A 24,566-nucleotide genomic window follows, 5' to 3' on the forward strand; every position below is an offset into this window, starting at 1 on the left:
TTATTTCTATTGGTTTTATAATAGGTAGGTACAATGAAATGCTCCTTTGAGGTTTATTCGAGTTCCCTAAGAAATATGTTCAGCTAAAAAAGAAATTTGTTCTATTCATTAATTTAAATTCTAATTATAGGTATGTCCTCGCTTAATTCTCTATAAGTACTTTTATTTAACGTTTACCTGCAGATATCGCTTTTAGAAGGTGGGTTTTTGATGCATTTTTTACATCTACTGATATATAAAATTACTCTTATTTTCTAGTTAAAAAGTTATTGTATTATATTTTGCTTCCAAGTTTACCCACTAGTGTAGAAGTTGAAGCGCGTTGACATGACACCAATGAACCGCATGGAAGGCTGCCTTGAATTTAGATCGATGTATTAGGGACGCAACGACCGGTTTTATTAGTCCTAATAGGCTTTCATATTAACTTTCAAAGTACTTCTACCGAACTGCTTTTGAAACTGGCTCAGAATGTATACAATAAAATTCCATAATTAACCCACCAATTTGAACGGAACCCTCAAATCTTTTAGATAATATCGTCTCTGTCTTCTTGGTAAAGGATAGATACCTCTTTATGTAATTATGTTTAGACAAATCAGAAAAATCTTAATCAGCTAAATATTTCAATGTACTTACGAGTATGATACGTACGTATGATAGGTGTGGAAATATAAATGAAAAGACAAAACTTGCGTGCCAAAGCTAGTATTATGTAATAAGACACCCAAACATAGTTTTAAGTTAACTATATTACCCTATGATTATTTTCTTACGCATATTATGCATGCGTTATCATGGGAATACAAATATTATTAAGTATTACCAAACAGTTTATTCAAATAAACAGTTGAATGGGAACATGCAACGTTCTCGTATCAACTATGTGGATTTGTTTACATTTCAAATTAAAATATATAATTTTTAAAATTAGTTCCCTTACCAACACACTCTTCTTCTTCATGGCATTCATCCCGGTTACATCTTCTCTCTGGAGAGGAGCCCGGGGTGCGTCTTTTTGACCATGTTCCTGGATTGGATAAATTGGGATTCCTGTCTGACCTCCACAAGTTAACCTATTCCCTATATTAATAATGGTTGCACAATCAGATTCCCTAATCCTACAGGTTTCATATCATAATTTAGAAAAGAGTGAGAGAGGTAAAATGTGAACCATTGCCTCCCAGAGAAACACCCTTTTTATTCTGGCACTTCAACAGTTCGATCCACGACACTTTTCATACACATTCTCCTGCCGACATACACTAGACTCTAGATTAATGATATTAAAACAGACATGATTTCGAACACCTAATCATCCAAATATCAGAAGGTAGGATAATCATGTAAACATAGCAATTATGCAGACACCAGTTTTCATCGATTATTTAAATTGTGATTTGCACCAGATTACATTAATTAATGGTCTGTCGAGGCGGACTTCACAACGTCGCGTCGTACAGAGATTTATGGCACCCCGTTTTTCTGCATACTTACACTAGAAGCTTGAAATAATCTAACGTAATAATATCAAAGCTTTTTCCAATAATGATAAATTTATAAATGATATTGTAAATATCTTGGTGTTATATTTATTTATTTATAAATTAAGTAACTTTAAGTAAATTATTGTGTCGTCCAAGTTTTATACAACTCCTTTTGTCCTCAAGTGCTCTTGGATGTTTTTTGTTCTTTTGACAATACACACAAACCTTACCTAAGCTTTTACACAAAAGCCCTTGCCCTATAGTTACCTGCATATTCACTAAAAATACCCTAGTTCACGGTGTATCAACACGATATCAGCCTGCCAAATGCAATCTCCTTTTATTTCCACTAAACTTATTACACTGAAGCCTTTTAAAATCGGCCGCGTAAACTTGCGCCGGCGCATGGTTCGAAGACTCCACACTGTCAGTTGCTCATGCACGTTTATCGATGAGGCCACATGTTTGCTTCTCGCTTCTATTGATCGTTTTAAATAGATCCTTTCAGTGATTATAGTGAAGTTATAGTGCTTCCTTGTGATCGCCGATTTTGTGATTTATAATCAGCCATTTCAGGTATATTTTCAGCTTATTTATAAGACTTCTAATTTGATTTATTATGTTCAATCGTGGAATATTTAATGATATGGAGTGATAGTGGTTTGTTTAAAACTTCTGTTTCGTAATAAGTTATTTAAATCTTTATCTTTATACACTTAAATTATCTTTGTTTAATCCGATTCACGCTTTGATTATCAAATCATAAATAACGTTAACTGTACTAGTACCTACCTAAAATTTTAACGCGTTAGCCTTATGAAAATAAATAGAATTTGAGTCATCGTTTTCATTGATCGTATGAATCAAGAATCATTCGAACGTGATCTGCTAACTGTCCATGTCATACCTTCATTTGCACAGTAGTAATCGCGTCGACAACATTATTATCACCAATTTACGTGACAATGGAATGTCATTGAGTTATTGTCCACAATATTATCATTTAATACTAAGTCCGAACTTGTTCAAAGCTAACAATACATTCACAAAGTATCTTTTAATATTAGAAACATCGCAATTCGACTCAATATTGCATTTCTTAGAAGTTTTTCTTCCGATTAAATAGTGAATAGACAAAATGTATAGTTGTCTAAGTCTATTGCTAATATAATTAAGCTAAAATTTAACACACGTTATTATTGAGTAAATAGACGGAACATTAATACAATTAGATTATTAGAGTATATAACTATACGTCCTTACATCAACTGATTGAAACTTAGATCATTATATATCTAAGGATGCAAATAAACACATTGAATAAAACTTAAGACCTAGACATCAAGCTACAACTTAATTGTGTGTAGGCGAGTGTCTGTCTATACTAGGAGATGCTAAATAAACATAAATCAAGAATGCTAAGAAGGGATAACCAAAGAAATGTCTACGACAAACGTAAACAGATGTAACATCTGGCTTCTAATGTTCCCTCAGAACTTGATAGAGTGTTATTGATAGAACAAGAAGTTATGTTAACGATGGAAGAGTTCATTTCAGCTAAACAAATATTATTAGGTATACGTAAAAACAAGTAAGTAGATGTTTAGAACCGTTTGCCAGCTTTGTTCTTGTAAACGAATCTACTGGTGGTACAAAGGCAAGAAAGAAATTTGATTTAGTTACACTTTTGTACAAACACATAATTTATACCTATATAAATAGGTATATATGCATGTGTCAATTGCCACAGGAGTATGTATCAAATGCCACACATTAAAAAACACTGTTTTAGAATAAAAAAAGAACTTTACTTGAAATCGCTGAATTTAAACAAAACCAGTTGCATATTCTCTAAATTAGGAACACGTCTAACATGGTAAATGTTTTATGTAAATTTCGTACACAAACGTCGACCTTCTCATTTTGAATGGTTTGCTTGTCAGTGATGTGATATTGCTAATTATCATATTTGACTCAAGCTCCAGTTGTTATGTAAGTGATGCTATTAATAATTGGTAGGGTGGGCTAAGCAACATCATATTTAGATGCGCATGATTTTTTTGCCATGGCAAAATTTGCAGGTTTGGAGTAATCAGATGAAAAGTAACATTTTAAAAGTAATTGCTTCTTTATTAATATTACATTCTATGTTGTCGAATAAACAGACTGTTTAGTAGCAACTCTTAAATTTCCTTAAAAGGTGGTTTACATTTCATTTGGGTGGGACTCGGCTAGGTAATTACCAAATTAAGAATGTCGTTGAACTTAAGTTTTTTACGGTCTTAGAACCAAAATTTAGAAAATTTATGCAAATTTTAATAGTGAAATGTGGTCATTAACTGTTTGGTGAACGTAGTTGTGCCAAATTATGTCTCCTTTTATTTACTTTACAATTGGCCTTATATCACTTATGAAAATAAAATTATGATAGTGATTGATGCTTAGTTGTCCATGACGTAGGAATGACTTTTGGAGCACCCATAGAGAAATGATATATAACTATCTAGCAGTAATAACAGTTACCATATCAGTAAAAAATACGGCCTTTTTGCTAACCACAAATAAGGTTGTTTCACTCACATCATCCTAATACATTACATATCGACAACCACGAATCTAGATGGCTTAGGTTCCCCTGCAAAAGTTCTGGAGATCAGACGGGTATCGCTTTGTGTCAAAACCTGACTTATCCTACGGTCAAAGTGGCGCACCCCGAGCTCCTCTCCAGTGAGGTGATAATGTTACTGAGAAGCAAGGAGTTAGAAGAAAGATTAGGTATCCCTGCGTAGGTTGCGAAGGTCGAACACGAGTCTACATACATACATATGGTCACGTCCATATCCCTTGCGGGGTAGACAGAGCCAACAGTCTTGAAGACTGAATGGCCACGTTCAGCTATTTGGCTTAATGATAGAATTGAGATTCAAATAGTGACAGGTTGCTAGCCCATCGCCTAAAAGAGGAATCCCAAGTTTTTAAGCCTATCCCTTAGTCGCCTTTTACGACATCCATGGGAAAGAGATGGAGTGGTCCTATTCTTTTTTGTATTGGTGCTGGGAACACGAGTCTCTTTGTGTATAAACCTGACTTACCCAATCCAGATTCGTGGATCAGGAAAAGCACATCGGGATCCCCTCCAGAGATGTGAGGACGCGACGGAAACTAAACGCCAGAAGTATGAGGTTTTTTTACATATCGATAGTCCAAATGCAGTAGGCGGAGTGACCGGTGATTCATTATTGATTTTGAGACTGTTTTTGTAAGCAGTCGGCCGGCATGGTCAACGCAAACATTTGCTTAACCTGAGATAAGATGCTTGTTGGAAGTCGGCTGATTGGAAGGTCATGATCAATGTGAATGCTCACCAAATAAAATTGGTAGGTATATCATTTGACATCAGTTTCCGTTATCACTTTTTCACACCACTGCCACAATTGTATAAAACATACATACATACATAAAATCACGCCTCTTCCCCGGAGGGGTAGGCAGAGACTACTTGATACTTGCCAGGATCTCGGCATACTTCCTTCGCTTCGCTCCACATTCAATTGTATAATGCGGAGTATTAATTAAATAAAAAAACTAACAAGGCGCCCACGCACCTTTAAATACTTCTAGGCGAGTATACTGTTGATGGTCTGATAGATCAAATTTTTAATTGACATGCAATACTTTCTGGTGACTTATAAAATGTAGAAAGCGGGAACAACAGAGATGATAGTAATTGTGATGTAAGACAGGAAGATATTAGATTAGAAACTTGAGAATTCTATAATAAAATAAAACTTGCGCAACGCATCGCTAGCATTGTAGTACGTGTAGAGCTCTTCGTGACAATCTAACATTTTCATCTAAAATTGTTGCATTTAGTTGTTGTATAATATTGCAGGCAATTATTTTTTATATGCTATGCTTATTCAAGTTATTGGGTATGGAAATTTTATTGATCACGTTATTTAGGTACGGTTTAAATTGAATTGAATGGCTCAAAGGTATTTTATTGAAACCAACAATACTTTTATTTTTTTGATATTCACATTCATACATACATAAAGGCACGTCTATATTCCTTGCGGGGTAGACAGAGTATTGAAAAGACTGGTAGGCCACGTTCAGCTATTAGCTTAATGATAGAATTGAGATTTAAATAGGGACAGGTTGTTTAACCGACGCCTAAAAGAAGAATCCCAAGTTAATAAGCGTATCTCATTAAATATGTATCAGAGGATGCCAAGCCAACCTAAATATGCTTTGCAGATTAGGTTACGTGTTGTTTTGCTTCAAATGTTTGTGTGGTCGTTTGCGCTATATAGGTCTTCTATTGAGCAGAATGTTGAATAGATGAGACAAGAAAAGATCTTATACATAATTATTTATACTTTCGATGGTTAAGATAAACTATTGTCACTTTAATTTTGGTTCACAACGGAAACAAAATTTTGTAAAACCACATCATGCAAAAAAATTACAAGACCGCAATATCCTTGAACAACAAAGACTCGTTTTAAATCAGTCCCCTGCGCACCAGGCGAACATCCCTGTTTGTTCACCGTCTACCTGCGCAGGCGCATCCTGTGTAATGACGGTTGCCTCATTCGGTGCACGTAGATTATCAAATGTGGTGTAACGAGTAAGTAGGTTGTGCTAGATATATGTATGTCAACTTAAATTGCTCGTACCTACAGCTTCTAAACTCTGTTGGGACTATACGCCTCTTTTGTCTAGTCGAAATGGGCTGAGTACGTTACTTCAAATGTAGAGGGAATCTAAGGTAAAGGTTATTAGGTAATAGCTCACCAAAACAAAAAAAAAAACAAGACTCTTAGAAAGTTAGCTTGCATTCGATATATTAAAATTGCGATAAAGGGCTACTGCTATATTACTTACTATAAAGTGTTTTATTTCTTCTTACATACATACATACATACATACATAAAATCACGCCTCTTTCCCGGAGGGGTAGGCAGAGACTACCTCTTTCCACTTGCCACGATCTCTGCATACTTCTTTCGCTTCGTCCACATTCATAACTCTCTTCATACAAGCTCAGCGGTTTCGGGTACTTTTGACCTGACCCTTTACCAGGACGTCCTTAATTTGATCAAGATACGTTCGTCTAGGTCTTCCCACTCCGACCTTTCCCTCCACACTCTCCTTGTATATCTGCTTAGTCAACCTGCTTTCATTCATCCTCTCCACATGACCGAACCATCTTAACATACCCTTTTCTATTCCTGTAACTACATCTTCTTTCACATCACAACATTCCCTTATCACGCTGTTCCTTATCCTGTCACTCAATTTCACACCCATCATACTCCTTAACGCTCTCATTTCCACTGCATTTATTCTGCTTTCATGCTTCTTTTGCCATACCCAACTTTCACTCCCATACATTAATGTCGGGACCAACACGCCCCTGTGCACAGCCAGTCGAGCCTTTTTGGATAGTTTCTGACTGCTCATAAAGGCATGCAAAGCTCCATTCACCATGTTCCCCGCGTTCACTCTCCTTTCAATATCACTATCATACTTGCCATCTGATGTAAACTTTGATCCTAGATATACAAACTCTTTCACTTGCTCCACTTTTTCTCCTCCAATCAAAATATATTTCTTCTTGCGCATTATTTTTTCTTTTCTATTATTATGACACAAATATTTCGACATAAGTGTTCAAAGACCACCAAGATGAGACACATAACATTAAAAACATCGTGAAGACTACACACGTGCCAGTTTATCTGCATCATCCAGCAGGTTCCACCGGTATTGTTCATTTCGTGTTTTTTTTGTACTGTCGAGATCACGAACCGTAGTTGTGTAGCAGTGGTGGAACATAGGCAACTGTGCAGAGCATTTTGAGGTAATTAACTCAATTTTAAATATTGAGATATTTTTTTTAATTAAGTAAGTTGAGTTACTTACATATATATTGCATCAACACATAATGAAAATACAAAAGGCGGCCCTATCGTATTGCAATTCTTATCAGGCAACCAATACATGTTCTATCGAAATGATGAAAATATGAATGACTTTCGTGAGGTGTATAATAAATAATATTATTAAGAAAAAAACCCTTTAAATGAATGTAACAATTTCAAAGGGAGAAAGTATTTGTAAGAAATTTAGGTAAAGCAAAAGTTATTGAAACAGTCATATTAAAGATATAAACAAAAATTCGTAACAAAGTTAAAATCGCGTATATAATAAATTAAAATTCAAAAATGTTTTTAGAAAAATTTAACAATCGTAACTACTAATAAAACCGTGCACATATAGCGTGTCTATTTAGGAGCAGCTCGACATATTTAACCGTCAAACGCACGACCATTAACCATTAAGTAGTCTGCAGATATCGGCCATAAATAGTAATTTTATTTATAATCACTTTCCTATTACTACAAGAAAATCAGACAGGTCGTTAGCGTATCGTCTAAAAGAAAAATCCTAAGTTTACAATTTAAGTAAGAAAATATGATAGGTATGTTTAAAAATTTTATTCTGATATTATGAGTAAAGAACAAATAAAACCGTTTAAAAATATTACAATGGTAATTTAAACCGACAATAATGATAAATGAATATGTGCTGGTAAGAGCAATTAATTATGCGATAAAAAGTTGCGTATCTGGCCATATTTGCCGCGGAAAAACTTGAGGTATGATTGAGAGCTTGAGGAGCAATCATTAACTCGTTTTACAATAAATTAATGCGATGGGAGACATTTTGGACTTCTTCGGACTTGTTGCGGTCATTAAATGATAAATTAATAAGTTTGTCTTTTTGGTGAAATTGTGAAATTTTGATATGGTATAATTTCAACAGTATTGAGTCTCAATATTTGGAATAAAATATGGATTCAAAGGTTTTGTGTATGCTCTTATTAAAAAAAAACTGGTTATTTTTAGAATAAAACCAAGACTAATAGTTGGTTCTATTAGACCCCTTGTTAGCTAGCTACAACGGTAAAAATTCTTCCTTAGTAGATATTAATCCAAACTTTCTATACAGCCATTAGGTATATATTAATTTTAGTGAAACCCATTCAATGGTTTAAATTTTCCATTTGATGTTCGCCATCTTTTCTTTTTACGCTATCCTTTGATAATTTTAAGGAATTATTAACTAAAATCATAACTTCATAATTTTTTCAACAACAACATTAGTTATATCATTCCTTTAAAGATCAACCAAATTTGAAATCAGATAAATGCAACGGTATTTTTTTGTGCTTTCGGAACTGATCGTCGGTACCCGCACTCGAGTGCCGGAAACCGGGCGGAGTGATACGAGTTAAAACGCAACAAGGGACTCATTCATCATGACAGCGAAAGGTTCTCAAGGGCCCATATTTACGTGTGTTATGTAAGGTACGCCGTTACAGTAGGTCAAATAGAAAAGTATACCACCTTCGTGTCGTTGATTAAGTACTGAAAAGTGCTTCATACACATGGTTATCTAACTTGTGATAGGTATAGGAGGTAGTTTGTATTCCTTTACCTCGTAAGGTGATATATGTATATATCTATGTGGTTTACTGTATTCGGGGAACTATCTTTTCCCTTATCCCTTTGGTTATATATCTATTAGTGTTAGCACTTTTCTGTAATAAAACAACGAGAGCGCCATCTCAAGTCTGACTAATTTCGCAGATAGTTCTGCGTAGTTGTAAAGACGTCATGAAAATTTGATGGTGACTAATGCGTGATTACCATCAGTTGCGGCGACACATTCACCAGTACACTACTACTTCTATAGTCTTATTCTGAATTCTTCCAAAAGTATTCTAAATTATTTCTTTTTGATGCCAAATTTCATAACACATAGTCGGAGAATGCCAATTTGTGTAGTTATGCGTTAATAAGGTGAGAAACTATGACATAAGTTGTTATCGAGCCCAAAATCATAATTTACACTATTCAAGAATTTCGATATACACTTTAAGAATTTGACCTAGTTTCCGATAAGCATACAATTCTTTCTATATCCATGTTTCATTAATGAGATTTTAGAATTTTGATTTCTTGATCATCAGGAAAAAATACTGACCGTCTAGCCCAGAAATCTGAAATACATTGTATTTACTTCGGTCAGTATTTAAAATATAAATGAACCACATAATTCAGTAAACAGATTTGCCTGCGGTTTTCATCATTATATTTAAAGCTATAAAGCCAAATGTTGATAAGTTAGAGAGTAGAGTAACGATAAAGATTATGTAACGTTTTAATCTCATTAGGTAAAACAATAATTTAAAGGACGATTTCCGGTACTGACAGGAGAAGATCTAACTGCCACAGATAATAAAGACATTAGTTGCCGATTAGCTTGACTCTGTCTCGTGCCTCCTTTGGTCTATTACGTCATTAACAGAACGAAGTAACGAGGAATGTCCCGTCGGTTACTATGTAAATTGCCGCATGGGATTGTAGCTCAACTGTCATTTTCTATGCACATATCTATAGTAAATCATATAAAAAAAAAAACTCTTCTTTTACTTCTACGATTGACAGAACGTACAGCCGAAGCTATGAAATTTGGCATGTTGGCTCCTTACGTGTGGACGAAGCGAAATAAGTATGCAGAGATCGTGGCAAGTGGAAAGAGGTAGTCTCTGCCTACCCCTCCGGGAAAGAGGCGTGATTTTATGTATGTATGTATGTATGTATGGCTCCTTACGTGGTACAGATGGCACAATATTAAATTAAAGATAGTGAGAGGTTGCTAGTCTTAATGTAGTTAGTATATCAAGTTTTTAAGCCATTCCCTTGATTGACTTTAAAACTGCGCGAGAAGAGAAGCAAGCACTTATGCTAATAATTGTATTTCATTGCACAAGAATGACTATTCTTGAGATGGTAATTTTCTTATCGTAGTTACTTTTATCTCGAATAGATAAAGTTGTCTTTGATTGATCGATATCTGTTGTAGCTTTAAACCGCAATAAAATTTGTTTGTTTGTTTGTAATATATTTATTGCATAGAAATTTATACAGTAACAAGAAAATAGTACATAGTTATAAAAGAGAGAGAGAGTTTATTTGTAGAGTCTTTCTTCTGTATCTGTTAATTTACTTACCTAAAGCATGTTAAAAATATATGTATAACGGTAAAAAGGCAAAAATATTCATTTCATTAGTAAGATTTCATTTATTATTGTGACATACATGACAAGCGACTGTGTAGCGATAATAACAGAACATAAATAACCAAAACCATTCGGCCTTTTTGCCTTAAGATTTGCTCGAGACATGAACTCCAGGTAAAGTCACATTGATATTTATCTAATTATTACTACCAACATAATACCATCAGCGGAAGCATGTGTAAAACCTTTAAATTTATAGCTCATTTGGCACAATCAGTCAGGCACGTACTCAAATCGAATTTAGATATTCATCCATCCTAAATACCTTGCGCGCAATAAAGCAGGATAACATTTATTAATCTTTAATGAGGTTTTCATAGCTCTGTCAAAGGAAAGACTCAATTATATTGCAACATTCAGTTGCTGGTTGTTTCGCAATGAGGTAGAAGGCCGGATGTCTCCATGAGTTTAACACCTCAAGAAAAGTTATAGTAACCACTTAGCTATAAGTATTTGTGTGAAACGTGTTTGGATGTCTCACTGTTGATAAAATAACCAAACAAACAAAGAAATAAGTTTTGAGAGAGTTTTGGGCAGTGATGAAGTTAACCGTTTCGTTGATTCACTGTCATTTGACAATACTTAAACACTTCATATTTTTTTCATTGTGTATGATAGTTTTCATGAAAACAATCAGAATGTGGCTATTTATTAATGCTATCTGCCACTTCATTGCAACACCAAATCAAATAGGATTGAACATGAGATTTTTACACTAGTTTCTCGAGCCAACAAAGGATCTAAATATGTCGTAGCAATTAACAATTTACGAAGTTAAAGCGACATCAAAGAACCACTATCAATTATAGACACATTGGAGTAGGAAGTCGAACAAATTCCTTTCAATTGCGATTAATTGTTGTAATCAAGCCACTGCCAGAGGATTATGTTGCTGAAATTAACAATGATAATAGACCAGATGATGATACAAATAAAAATGAACTTAATGATGTAGAATATAAAGATAAAAACGAACTAATAAATGTAGCAGTATAACTATTGTGGAATAAAGTAAAATGGTACTCGACTAAACGAAGGGAGACAAATGGTGACCGTTTAAGGTTTAATGGCGCTTACAAAGCAGTAAGTGGAAATGGTAAAAAACAGTTAATTTATGATATCTACAACTATACGTGATAACGTTTTAATCCAACTGGTAAGAAAAGAGAACTGAAAAGTTTCTGAATGAGCTATTACATTTATATATTGACAAAAACTTATTATTTACAAACAAGGCAAGTACATTAGTGCTGATGAAGAAGATAGTTCATTTTGCTGAATAGTATAGTAGTCAAAAATGGCATATTTTGAAAATTTATTTCTAGTGAGATGTATAATTTTCAATAAGCATTAAAACCACCAGCTATCAAAAGAGATATAATATTGAAGAAACAGCTACCCAAAAGTATTAAAACATCAACACAAAGCATTATTCAGATGATTGAATCAATTTTGTCTATCCCTAATGCTGTTTGCTCAAATAAAAATTACGTGTTCCAACAATGTCCGTATCAAATTCAACTCGATGTCCCATAACGTTCCCATGACAGAAGTGGATTAACTGAAGGTCGCGACCTGCATCCACTGATGATATCATGTAACGCGACCAGTAGGGTCGTAAACCAAATAGAAAGACCTCTGATATACCACGATAATGTTCGTATAACTAAAGCATTTCCTGTAAGATACGCGGCTGCGTGAGTCCCAAATAAAATGGTGGGTGAATCATTGGTGATAGTGGAGTTTTTATTGTTCTGTTCGGAGAACTACTGAAAATTAGTTTCGGGTTTTATTATGTAGAAAAATTTAAATTACTGTTGGTGTTTATTTCAAACTAAACTGTTCTGTGGTTGGAACTGATTCACTGAACAAGATGTCACTGTAGAGTTGCAAAAGTGTAGAAAATATTATGAGCTATATACATACATATAATCACGTCTATATCCCTTGCGGAGTAGACAGAGCCAACAGTCTTTAAAAGATTAAAAGGCTATGTACATTTGCTAGGTGTAGAAGTAAATAACATAATTCTTTTTTTGAAAAAACAAATTTGTTTTTGTAGATTTTTTTTTTTAATGACAGTTTCGGCATAACCATAACTGTTGAACAAGTTGCTAAGCGATAATTTGTGAGTGGCCATTTAATAAATATCATTTACCGAAATAATTTAATTAAATTATCGTTACCTTATAAGCATAACAAGATCTCATTACCACAAATTAAGACATGTGTTAATAAAATACATTTGACATCGAAGTGCGTTGCCTTTATGGTCCAGCTGATATTTTAATTCGTAACCTGTTTTGGCGAGAATATAATTAACCTCAAAATATTTTTTTGTATAAATAGATTTTTAAGTACAAGTACTTTTAATACTCTGAAATGATTACGGAATAAATATAAGTGCGGTTTAACTTTTGTTAAATTTAATATATGTTGATTTCTTTCTTTTATATTTTTAATGTACTTACCGAATTGCCAATTCTACAGATTATACAGTTCTACAGAAATACAAGGAACCTAAACAGTGTGATAGTTATGTCATTTTATATTTACCATACATACTAAACTATTAAAATCATAAACAAAACATATTTTGTAAAGTTAATCGTTAAGATTGCGTAGGCAAGCGCAGTAGGAGCCACGGACCACCTAAGTTTTGGGTGATTTAGAAAGAAAATATGATTTTTTATTATAATACATAATGTTTAAAATACAATACTTACTAACTGGGCCAATACTGTGGGTTGTCGACAACCACACAATATTGTACGTAGAAACATAAATGTATCACTTTTTTATAGCTTACGGGTTAGACCACGCGACCACCTGCTGAGCAATTATCAGTTGATTCATGGAAGAAAGCTCTTACACATTTTACTAGACTAATTTTTTTTGAAAATTATGGTTTTCCTCATTAGTTGGTTGGTAAAGATATGTTTGTTGTCGAGTATTTCATAAAGATAAAAAAAGAATAGTTCTACATTCATTCATGATTTTTAATGTAGACAATGTACATTCGTCCACGATTTAGATTTCTGCAGTGTAGTTTGTTCCGCCGCTTCTTCTACACATGCGCTTTGGAAGCGGTAGTAGTTATAATTAGATTTAAGTGATGTGAGTAAGTAAGAATAAGTGATACCTTGTATCCAATTTTGAAAATAAATCTATTCTATTCTAATACAATCTTCTTCTCCGGGCGCCAATCTTGGTTGAATCCTCACATCTCTTGAAAGGAACCCGGGATCAGCCTTTTGACCATGATCCTGCATATATAGGGGAATAACTCATATTGGATCATAGTAAAAGCTTCACAAGTTATATGCCTATTTTTGTCGTCTAATACGTCATTCTTAAAAATAAATCGTAGTCTAAAGTGTCAGGAACCACACGGCACATTAACAAGCTTGGTGGCAAAACAATTCAAGTAATACACAGATTATCTGTGAATTATTTGGTTGCACTATTTCAAGCAATATATAACACTGTTCCCAGGAAGTTAAGTATTGTTAACGACACAGTAAATCAATACTTACGAGATAATCATTTCAGTTTACTTGATGCCGATTCTCCAGAAATAAGATACAAAACAAACGTATGACAACAATGTTGGTGCCGTACTCATAGTACGTAACACATTTTCAGAAGGTTAACTTTGAATACAATAACTGCGATAGGGTTAAAGGTGATCGTTTACAGTTTTCAAAGTTGACTATATAGAAAATTAATAGTATTTCTATAGACTTGCTGAAATAGTACTAAAATTACTAAATGAGTAATAAAATAAACAATAAATAGTTTTTATAAAGTATCTCCGTAGTTATACTGTATGTTGTACCCATCAATTAATTTATTATATTTGATTGAAAATATTAATATCTAATCTGTAATAGCTATTAGATATTTTTCTTGCGTTTAGAACTTAAAATTGTTACAAAAAAAAAACTATGCGATGAATTCCATCTCATATTGTTCGAATATAATGTGATGACTTTTGCTGAAAGATTTTAGTTTGACATTAACTACCCGATGGTAAGCAATATAAAGTCTAAGGTGGTACTAGCAAGCTCAAATTATTTATTAATATAATAATTAGATGTATTTTTTTAAACTTCTGTATCACGTTCACGATCACGTTCTGAAACACGGATTCACGTAGACTAAAATGCCATGGAATTGAGATTCAAATAGAGACAGGTTGCTATCCTACAAGAGAAATTCTAAGTTTATTAGCCTATCCTGTAGTTACCGTAGTCCTTTAGTTAGTTTACGACATCCATGGGAAATATATGCAGTGGTTCTATTCTAAAGTGCTGGAAACTACACGACACAAGATAACCTTCTGATTTTTACTTTATCTCTATTTTAGACGATACTACGTAAATGGAACTATCATTAGTTTCTAAATATATCGTCGAACGACAGCCTCAACAATTTCACGAACCATAAGGAGCTCATTTCCACACCAAATTTAGACAAACAAGGTGATCAGACCAAATTAAATAGACACACTCATTTATGTTATCAATACGTATAAGCAGTTCTTCGTTAACTAGTTTTGTAGGATTTAGAACACCAATTTGTCTCTCTGTCAGCAGAAAAACGAATTAGATCTCATGATGGCTGTACTAGAATTACGTGACATTCCCATCCGTCTTTGTCTAAATTTGTGGTTAATTAATTTTTAAAATTAAATTGAAATTTTGTGTTAATGTTATTTCTACAGATTTATTTCTTCTTAATTTCTGTCATCAGGTCCCTACCTTCTGTCCCTTTATATTCACGCGCGTATGAAATAAAATAAATTGCTTGTTTGTTAGAATTTATTCAATCAAAAACTCACATTATCATAGATTGTCTTACAAGGCTGTTACATATACCGATACAAAGGACATAGGGTTAGCTCCGAAGTATCCAAACAAAACTGTTGTATGGATTTTATAGCTACTAAACTATTGTAAAAAGCATTTGTGGCTCATTTGATGGAAGTTAATGCCAGATGTTTCAAGTTCCCCATAAAAAAATAAACATTTTTATGTAAGACCGTTGCCTGAAGAATTCCAAACTACGACCTTGAACGTGACAAAACGACAAGATTCGAAATTTAAAAATAATTTAAATTTAGAATGCGAGTTCCCGCGGCGCTTCACTAACGGCCGGTTTAATTATAGAATGTGTTCTATTCCCGACCACTGAACTCCCGGCCGATGGCTTTCTTATTGTTTTTGCTAGCCAGTTATAATTTAAAACGAAAAAACATTTTTAAAAAGAAAAGAAATTTCCTTTTTCAAAATTCTGCAAATTCCTTTCAATTAGGTTTAAATATTGTTTAAATTAAAGAGTTGTGGCCTTTTGAACCATGGTTAAATTAAATAATAATACTTTCTATAAATTCTTTAAAAAAATATGTATATATTTTACACTTAAGGTAGGACGGACACCTTTGCTCATATCCCTGTTTTAAAAATGTCAGTTGTTCGGTATTATTTTTCAAAACATAAACATACTGCCAAGATACCCCTTGTTTTTGTAAGTGATACTTTATGAAAACAAAGCACTAGACATCGTTTTTGACATCTCAAGACGTGTGCCAAATGTTCTTGTGGTGAGACAAGGAAATATGTTAACGATATTTATATTTTTTTTTTGCTGACGTTATTCATTCAGTTTTCTTTCTTTCCTCTTCTAATATTATACTATACATTGAGAACGGTATCATTGATCCATTGATTGATTCATTATTTAGAAGGTGCCTGAAATTAACTAGCTACATTTAATTTTCAATTTATTTTTAAATATCTATTAAGTATATAACTTATTCTATCACTACATTAAAACTGTGAGGCATGATCTTAAATTTGTACACAGATAAAGACAAGGTATAAGCATAAACAATACGCGACCTAAGAATGGAGGCAAACTGGAGTCTGTATAATATTTTATTTCTTTATAAGAGTATAATCGTGATCTGGGAGCCAGGTCGGGCGGGTCGTGACCTAGGCAGAAATGGAAGGTCCAGGCAGAACTCGATCCAATAATGTAACAGAACATTGTTATATTTTATTTCAGTTTATGTCTTGCCATTTATTATTGAGTAAGGTTATCTCTATGGCAGTAACTGTAAATAAGAAGTGTTTTAAACTTAAACGTTTTTTTGACGACTGTATTACATTAATCGACCACCTTGCATGAAGAGATTTGTGAATGTGGATGAAGCGAAAGAAGTATGCAGTGATCGGGGTAAGTGGTCGAGTCAAGTCTCTGCAAGTCTCCGGGATAGGGGCGTTTTTTATTTATTTATTTATGTACACAAAATTATATACATCTAGTGACAGATGAGACAATTTTTTTTCTTACGTTCTTAACTTTAACAGTTAGTTTGTTTCTTCTAATACTAAACTTATAGGCCAAGTGGCTATTGTAATGATTAACTTTACTGTGAATATAACTTAAAGTAAATCATTTTTAAAAACGTGACCATGTTTCACGTTTCAAAATTTAAATAAGTAAGTGCTCAATTATGCAATGCAAATGACACAAGAAACAAATAATTTCTGAACTGGAGTCGCGCTCGCGCTCAAAGGGCTTTAAACGTGTTTGAACAACAATTGCAAAAACAAACAGACACACAAAATTTCTACGAAGCGGAACGTTTAAACGAACCACTTTTACTTGCACTTCTCTTATTGCAGCATTAATAGCATTTGATTGAAATTATTCAAATTAAACTTGTTCATCATCATCTTGGCATTAGTGTCTTTCTGCAGAGGGGCCCGGGGTCCATCTGATGATCATGGTATATATATTATGTTTTTACACGAAGCGACTCGACCTAAATCTTCATGAATTTTTAGTAGTGTTCCTTTATTATGTTATAATTTTATCTATCTTATCTCTTTCGACTGTGCATTGATAGATAAGTATAAGTCACATAGCGTATTTATGAATTGAATTATTTACCTTTCATTTATTTTCAAATATTTTTCTTTTTTTTTAAGGTTGACGTATTGGGGATAGTGTGAAAGTGTTTAATATGCGTAGTGACAGAATGCCAAGGGATTTTCTTTGAATGTTGTGCGCAAGCGCAAACATTCCCGACTACGCGGCGGCCGACGGCCAAATGGGTATGGATTTTTTTTCTTTTTTAATTAAATTATATTATGTCTTTAATCTCGTACGTTACAAAGCCAACACTCTAAAAAAGAAAAGCTATAATTAGCTCAATGGCATAATATTTATATTGATTTGTCGAGCTTTCGTTTCGTCTCACAGGACATTCACAGAACAGAAACTAATTGAAGTTTTCTGCTATATAATTTATAAAAAGTTGACCAGCATTTAAGTTGACAAATCGAAATAATTATTACTTCAATATTAAAAACCATGAGGTATGCACGTTGAAAGGTATAATTGTTTTGTCGGTGCCACTTAGAAATACCTATTTTGGGCAGTGGAAAAAAAATTCGGGTAATACAAACTGGACCTAAATTACGGTTTAGTCGACTTCAGTATGAAATTTATGGTCATTGTTCGCATCATCAAGAACTGTCTTGTGTCTACCACATTTTTTTCTGCGTAGCATATTCCTGCAGCAAATTTACTCCTTTTATGGAAATGTAGACCCTATTATTGGATAATAAATCTTATTTTACGTTCAAATCAAATTATTTTTGTAATGTATTATCACATGTGCCTTTGTCTCAATTTCTACTGTACTTTCGACTTTATTCCTAAAAGTTTACGATTGATATTTGGTTAACGTATTATTAAAAGGTATCAGATAGGTAAGACGTGAGCTGAATAAACTTTTTTAAAGTATTTTTTTGTAAGGGAAGGTGTTATATTGGGTCCATGACAACAATGGGGTTAAATCAACTCTTTTTTTTTGTCACGAATTGAATTGGTATTCTTGGTAAAGCTAATTTAATGGTTCATTGTCATAAAGTTAACATGGTAGCCGGTTGAAGTAGCTTTTTAACTTAAATTTTGTATGGTATATTAAATTTAAGATTAACAATAGATTACCAAACTTATTGCCTTACAAATTTATGATTACGAGAAGCTGTTGTACTTGAGATGGTTTATTTCTAAAACTCTTACACTCTTTTTGATTTAATCGCTTTTATTATGAGAATATAACATAACCTGTATAAAAATATATCTACTGCTTTCTTAGAACTAAACAATGCAGAAGAATTTGTATATTTTTATAAATTAAGATGTCTATTCATATCTGACCTACATAAACAAAGTTATTATACACCATGTATAATAGCACTAATTAACTTGACTTAAAAACGCTATAACTTGTAATAACTGCCATAACGAAGTAGATTTTATAGTAAAATTATGGCTAAGGAGATTAGCCATAAAGTTACGTGGTGGTTATAGCTACTAATAGTTTGATGAGGCTGATTGGTGAGTGTTATTTACAGTTATAAAAGTATATCTTCTTTACATGAAGATGTACTAAGAATACTTCTATTTGTAATGTCAGTAAAAACATTAAAATAAAGAACTTTAGTTTAAAAAGCCATAAAAGTAGTACGGAAATGGGATATTCCTTTAATTTTTATGAAAAGATCTTCAAATTATATAAGTTTTGGTTTTGAGTTTTCTTAAAAAGTAATACGAAATTAAAACGTTAAACCATCAACTATCTATAAAAATAAATTCAATACATACTCAAACTAGAATGAAATGACTAGTCATCATTATTGATGTACCGTTAATTTATAAACTATTTATAATTACAGCATTCGATTAATTTTAAATTGAAACGTAGATAATGATTTGTAATTACAGGTAGCATATTGAACAACTGTGTAAGATCGAGTAGTTGTTAGTTCACATTGGTCAAGTTTGTTGATATGGACGAAAGTAAACTGTTTCTAATGATATGAATTATCATAGTAAAAATAATTATGCACTAATGGTAAGGCATTAAAAATTTGGTAGGTACTTGTAGCATTTTGGCATAAAATATATTGCATTTGACTGTGGCGTTGTTGGTATTGTTTATTTATTTAAACTTCATTGCACCAAATACAAATGTATAGCAGAATTGGCGGACTTAACGCTGGAAGCATTATCTACGATACTTAGGCAATAATCATTTGGGTAGACTTTGTGATTTTGGCTTATCATAATTTTAATTTTATTCTAACTCGGTAATTTTATACTTGCTTACTTTTAAGTTCCACACCAATATAGGAACAGGGTCAAGAATGACAGTGGCAATTATCCTAACATTTGGAAAAAAACATCTAATAATAAGACTTCAGATTCGATACTCGTTCTCCTCTTAGAGCGTCATATCAATTCAAAAGTGACCATCAAAAACAACAATGATTTGAAGAGCCTCTAGCAAAATCAAACTATTACCTTATTAGCCCACTTCTCTCTACCAATGTGGAGCTGAATAGTTAACAACTTAGCTCTTTAAGAAGCCCTGAGGTTATTTCGATATAGATTTACGAGTATCAGATTATAAAGCAATTTTGTGGCTTGATTGTTACTCGTTCAATATAATTACAATGTATTTATTAATAGGTATGTGTATGTATATTTTTAGTTTCACACGGTGTCTGTGAGACTTTGCAGGTAAGAGCAAACTCCATATCGATTTCTTGGCAATATCTTTCAAGGACAGACATAAGTCAATGACTATTTTATTATATGTATAGTTAACTTCTTACTACTACGACTACTTTTTTTATAATTTATTTTGGTAAAGTTCTATCTATAACATCTCTGATTGATACTTATAATTTTTGTAAACTAACAAACAAAATTTTATTATACTCGTACATACTTAAAACCGTATTTATATAGACTCCATATACTGTGTTCATACAATAGTTACGATTGTTAATAACTATACAAACGACCCCTTTGTGTCAGACAAAGGGACATAATAGGGCTAAAGAATAGTCCAATAGCCCGGAAGTCACAGGTACGGCCCTGCTTCCGGTTCCGACCTGACCAACATTGGTTGGGATGGTCAGTGATTTATACCTTTAATAGAAAAAAATTACATAAAGAGTCGGTGGTGGAGTGGTTGGGTTCGAAGGTACACGGTTTGAGTCCCGTTGTGGCTTCATTGCGACATTAGCTACTCAAACCGGTCTTGCGGGGTAGACAGATTCAACAGTCTCGAAAAGTCTGAAGGCCCGCTATGGAATTGAGATTCAAATAGTGACAGGTTGCTAGCTCATCGCCTACAAGAGGAATCTCAAGTTCATAAGCCTATCCCTTAGTTCCTCTTTACGACATCCATGGGAAAGATGTAATGGGGTAGACAGAGCCAGTTCAGGACTGGGTTATTCGAATGTACACGTTCAACTTTTTTACATTTAAAACTGGCAACCATATAATGCTACTTAAAAGAGGGGTAGGCAGAGACTACATCTTCGCACTTGCCACGATCTCTTTTATTGAGTATTGCAGTTTTTTTACAATGCTACTTAAAAGAGGGGTAGACAGAGACTACAACTTTCTAATTCCTACGATCTCTTTTGAGTTTCGTAGTTTAACTTACAATGATACCTAAAAATGAATGGTTACTGCTTGTTTTTTTTTGGGTTATAGAACAATGCTAAACCATCGTTGACTGTACTATTTGTACGGCAGTTAGGACCGCACGTGCCCGCTAACTGTACACACTGTACTTAACACTTCCACTTTATGTAGGTCGTGTACACTTGACAATATTGTACCTTTTATCTACTTTTTAACAGGGCAAATAACTTGTGTATAGGGCCAATGGGTCACTTGGATTGAGAACAAAAAGTTTTGAAAAGTTTCCTTTTTTTCTGAATGAATGATATGATATATTTATGCAAAAAGGCCAAAACCCAAATTTAACATTGATACTATTATTTCATATCTTGTGAAAGGGAAACTCTAGTTAACAAGATGTATAACGAAATTAATAAGCGGATTAGATGGAACATATTTTAAGTTATTTGATTTATTCTTCAAAAATTTACAATACGAGTATAAATTCCATTGGTGCAAAATGTACAATGCTTATCGTATAGAATTGGATCAGGATTAAATTTGTGAAGAAGTGCAGTCCTTCTCTCCTTTAGTCGCCTTATTCAACAACCACATGAAGAGATAAACTGGTTCTATTCTTCTTATACGACAATAATACTGTGGTCTTATACGACAAGAATCCTGAGGTGTTTAGTGAAAAAACATTCACTAAAGCGTCATAGTTTTAACTAAAATTAATTTCATCCGTTTATAACATTGACTTATAACATTGGTTTCTCGTATCATTTAAAGTACTACTCATTTTTCAACAACAAACATTGCAAGGCCTATTAAAAAAATCCACTTATTTACCCGTGGTGCAACAAAGCCATGCACGAGATTTCTCTGGAACTTTGACAAAGAGGTTTACAAAACCTACTTTATCTTGCGCCACTCAGGCAAACAGTGCAATAAAAAATCTTAAGAAACCAAGTACCCTTTATGGACACAATATGCGAGTACCTACCAACAATAGCGTAAGATCTTAGATACGGTACTTGGGGTATTTTGCCATAAAAGGGCTGCTTCTTATTTTAAACATGTAGGTAGGACATAGATCCTTTATGAAATCTTAATTTATAATATGCGTTTTTGCGATAAAATAGATGAAATAAATTTCAAAAACCGGAATAAGTAGTGATTACGAGAAACTCAATGGATAAGTGAGTTTGTATATTTGTTTGTTGCTGTTCACGCATAATCTCTTATTGTGAAGGAGTAAGGAATTCTGCACTTTTGGGCAACTGGATTTGTGAGCATTTGATCATTCTGTATGTAACAGTTCGTATTTACACCATTTTTTTTTATTTCATTATAAAATTACATGACTGCAATATATTGTTTGGCGGACACCCAGCAGGATGTCACAGAGACAAACGCCTAAATAATGAATGTATTGAAAATAATATTATAAAAACCAATAAAACCAGTAATATAAATCCGAAGTTTAAGCCTCATAATCCCGTCTAGTTCGCGAGGCGTAAATATTCGTTTACGGTCAGACCCGCGAATATACGCGCAGATATTGCAAGGTCGGCAGGTGGGGCGGTGCAACGACTTCGATGCTCGGCTCCATTGTTATATGCGTCACGATATCATTTCAATAAAAAATCAAACCTTTATTTTCGCAACCTTGAAAAGTAGCCTAATCCATTTTCGCAACATTGAAGACGCAAGTTATTGATATTGAATTGGACGTTTAGATAAGCAAGTCTTACCTTCGTAACCAGAAAACAGTCATAGGTATCATCATGGGTGCACTCTAGGATTCAAACCTTGCAATGCACCTCAAAAGGGTTGGTTAAACCGCGCGCTTGACCCGTGGACCGCTGTATGTAAAAGAATCGCGCGTTTCGTTGCAAAGTACTTGTTACTAATGTTCATTGTAAAGGCGGCTGCGCGGGCTCATGTCACAAGTTTCACGAACAGCGCGTTTGCAATGCGTTACTATGAAATGCAGCTATTCTTTAGTGTTATTACAAGTGCGCCAATCTGAATGCCGCAGTTCAAACGCCTTACTTTTAAACTTTCGCCCGCCGACGCTCATTTTCGCAATATCGTATCGTCTCTAACAATGGAATGTACAAACTGCAAAGTCATCGAACTCCTTTGTCCACTCTTTACGGCGGCACGTGGTTATATTTAACCATCAATGATTTAAAATGCGCCGCCATTACTTCCAAGATAAATATCGATAGATTTTATGTTCAGCATTTATGATGTTGATTGAATAGTTAGTCGTAAAAGATGGAGATTGTGACAGTGAGGATAAAAATCGCGACAAAACCTGCAAGGAAACTGAATGTGACAAGGTAAACCCTATCTCTTGATGTAGGGTCACAGAGGTCAGAAAGGGGTCGCTGACTTTCCAGCTGTGGTCATAGCCCCGGACTTCACATAGTCTTCTAGGGATGACATAATCGTGAAAAACGGTGTATATAATATTTACACTTTTTATTTTTATAGAAAGATGACACTTTACACTTTTCTTACTACATAACCACAATTCAAAACATACCACACAAATATTTTTTCTATAAGTCTGCATTCAATTTCATAAAAAAAAAATTGTATCAAAATTAACAATGGCATGAGATAAATTCCCGATTGATAAAAGCGTCGAGACTGACCTAAATCGGATAAAAAAGTTTGACGCGCAAATGAAGGTAATTCCGGCCTGTATAAATTAAAGAAAAACAGAAACGGTCAAAGTGTTTTTTTTTATATTTAATTCGTTGTCTATGAGTTTTACACCTAGTAATAGTTAGCACCTATAGGTATTTTCTTAGGTTATGTGTTTGTTTATTGCACTGCTGACATATGGGAGCCTTTTGTGTGAAGCAAATAACATAGTGACTTTAGACTTGTAGCTTTGACTGTTATATGAACTAAATTCAATACATTACACATTTAATTAAAAACTGTGATCTAAAATCAGTGAACTCGATTATGTATTAACATAATAATTATGCTCTCAAAAACAATTCAAATTTTTCTTAAATTTTTTTTTTACTTACTATTTTTTAAGCATCATTTACCAGCCATTACTATTATTAAACAAATGAGGTTGCATTACTCTTTTTAAATTGTGATCCCTGTACAGTGTTAATAACATAGACAAATTTGCAGTAATAGGTCAAAGACATATTACTGCAAATTTGCCTGTATTACCGCGTCATTTAGTTCTATGCAAAGTAACTTGACATGCGGTTGACTGTTACTTCATTCGCATGCAGAGAAATTTGACCACCCTTTCGTTTTGTTTTGTATGAACAGGTTTGTATTACAATGCAGGCTACTACGTAGTATAGTCACTTCTATACTCTACTTATTTGTGTTATGGAACATCATGTTGGATTACTTTACCTCACATGAGTCAGTCA

General features: G+C 33.6%; 1 protein-coding gene across 3 annotated transcripts in view; it reads left to right on the forward strand.

Moving 5' to 3' along the window:
• The first annotated feature begins 1,915 nt into the window (after positions 1-1,915).
• The window catches only part of LOC106138775 (ankyrin repeat and SAM domain-containing protein 1A), a 43,558-nt gene continuing 20,907 nt past the window's right edge, over positions 1,916-24,566 (forward strand). For 2 of the 3 annotated variants that reach the window (XM_013340051.2, XM_060950306.1), the window contains exons 1-2: positions 1,916-2,063; positions 17,643-17,768. In XM_013340051.2, the coding sequence (XP_013195505.2) occupies positions 17,714-17,768 (55 nt within the window). In that variant the 5' untranslated portion in view covers positions 1,916-2,063; positions 17,643-17,713. The remainder of the gene's footprint in view (positions 2,064-17,642; positions 17,769-24,566) is intronic. The other variant, XM_013340053.2, reaches the window with a different exon arrangement.

Source organism: Amyelois transitella, chromosome 21 (genome assembly GCF_032362555.1).
Source record: "Amyelois transitella isolate CPQ chromosome 21, ilAmyTran1.1, whole genome shotgun sequence".
Taxonomy (NCBI): domain Eukaryota; kingdom Metazoa; phylum Arthropoda; class Insecta; order Lepidoptera; family Pyralidae; genus Amyelois; species Amyelois transitella.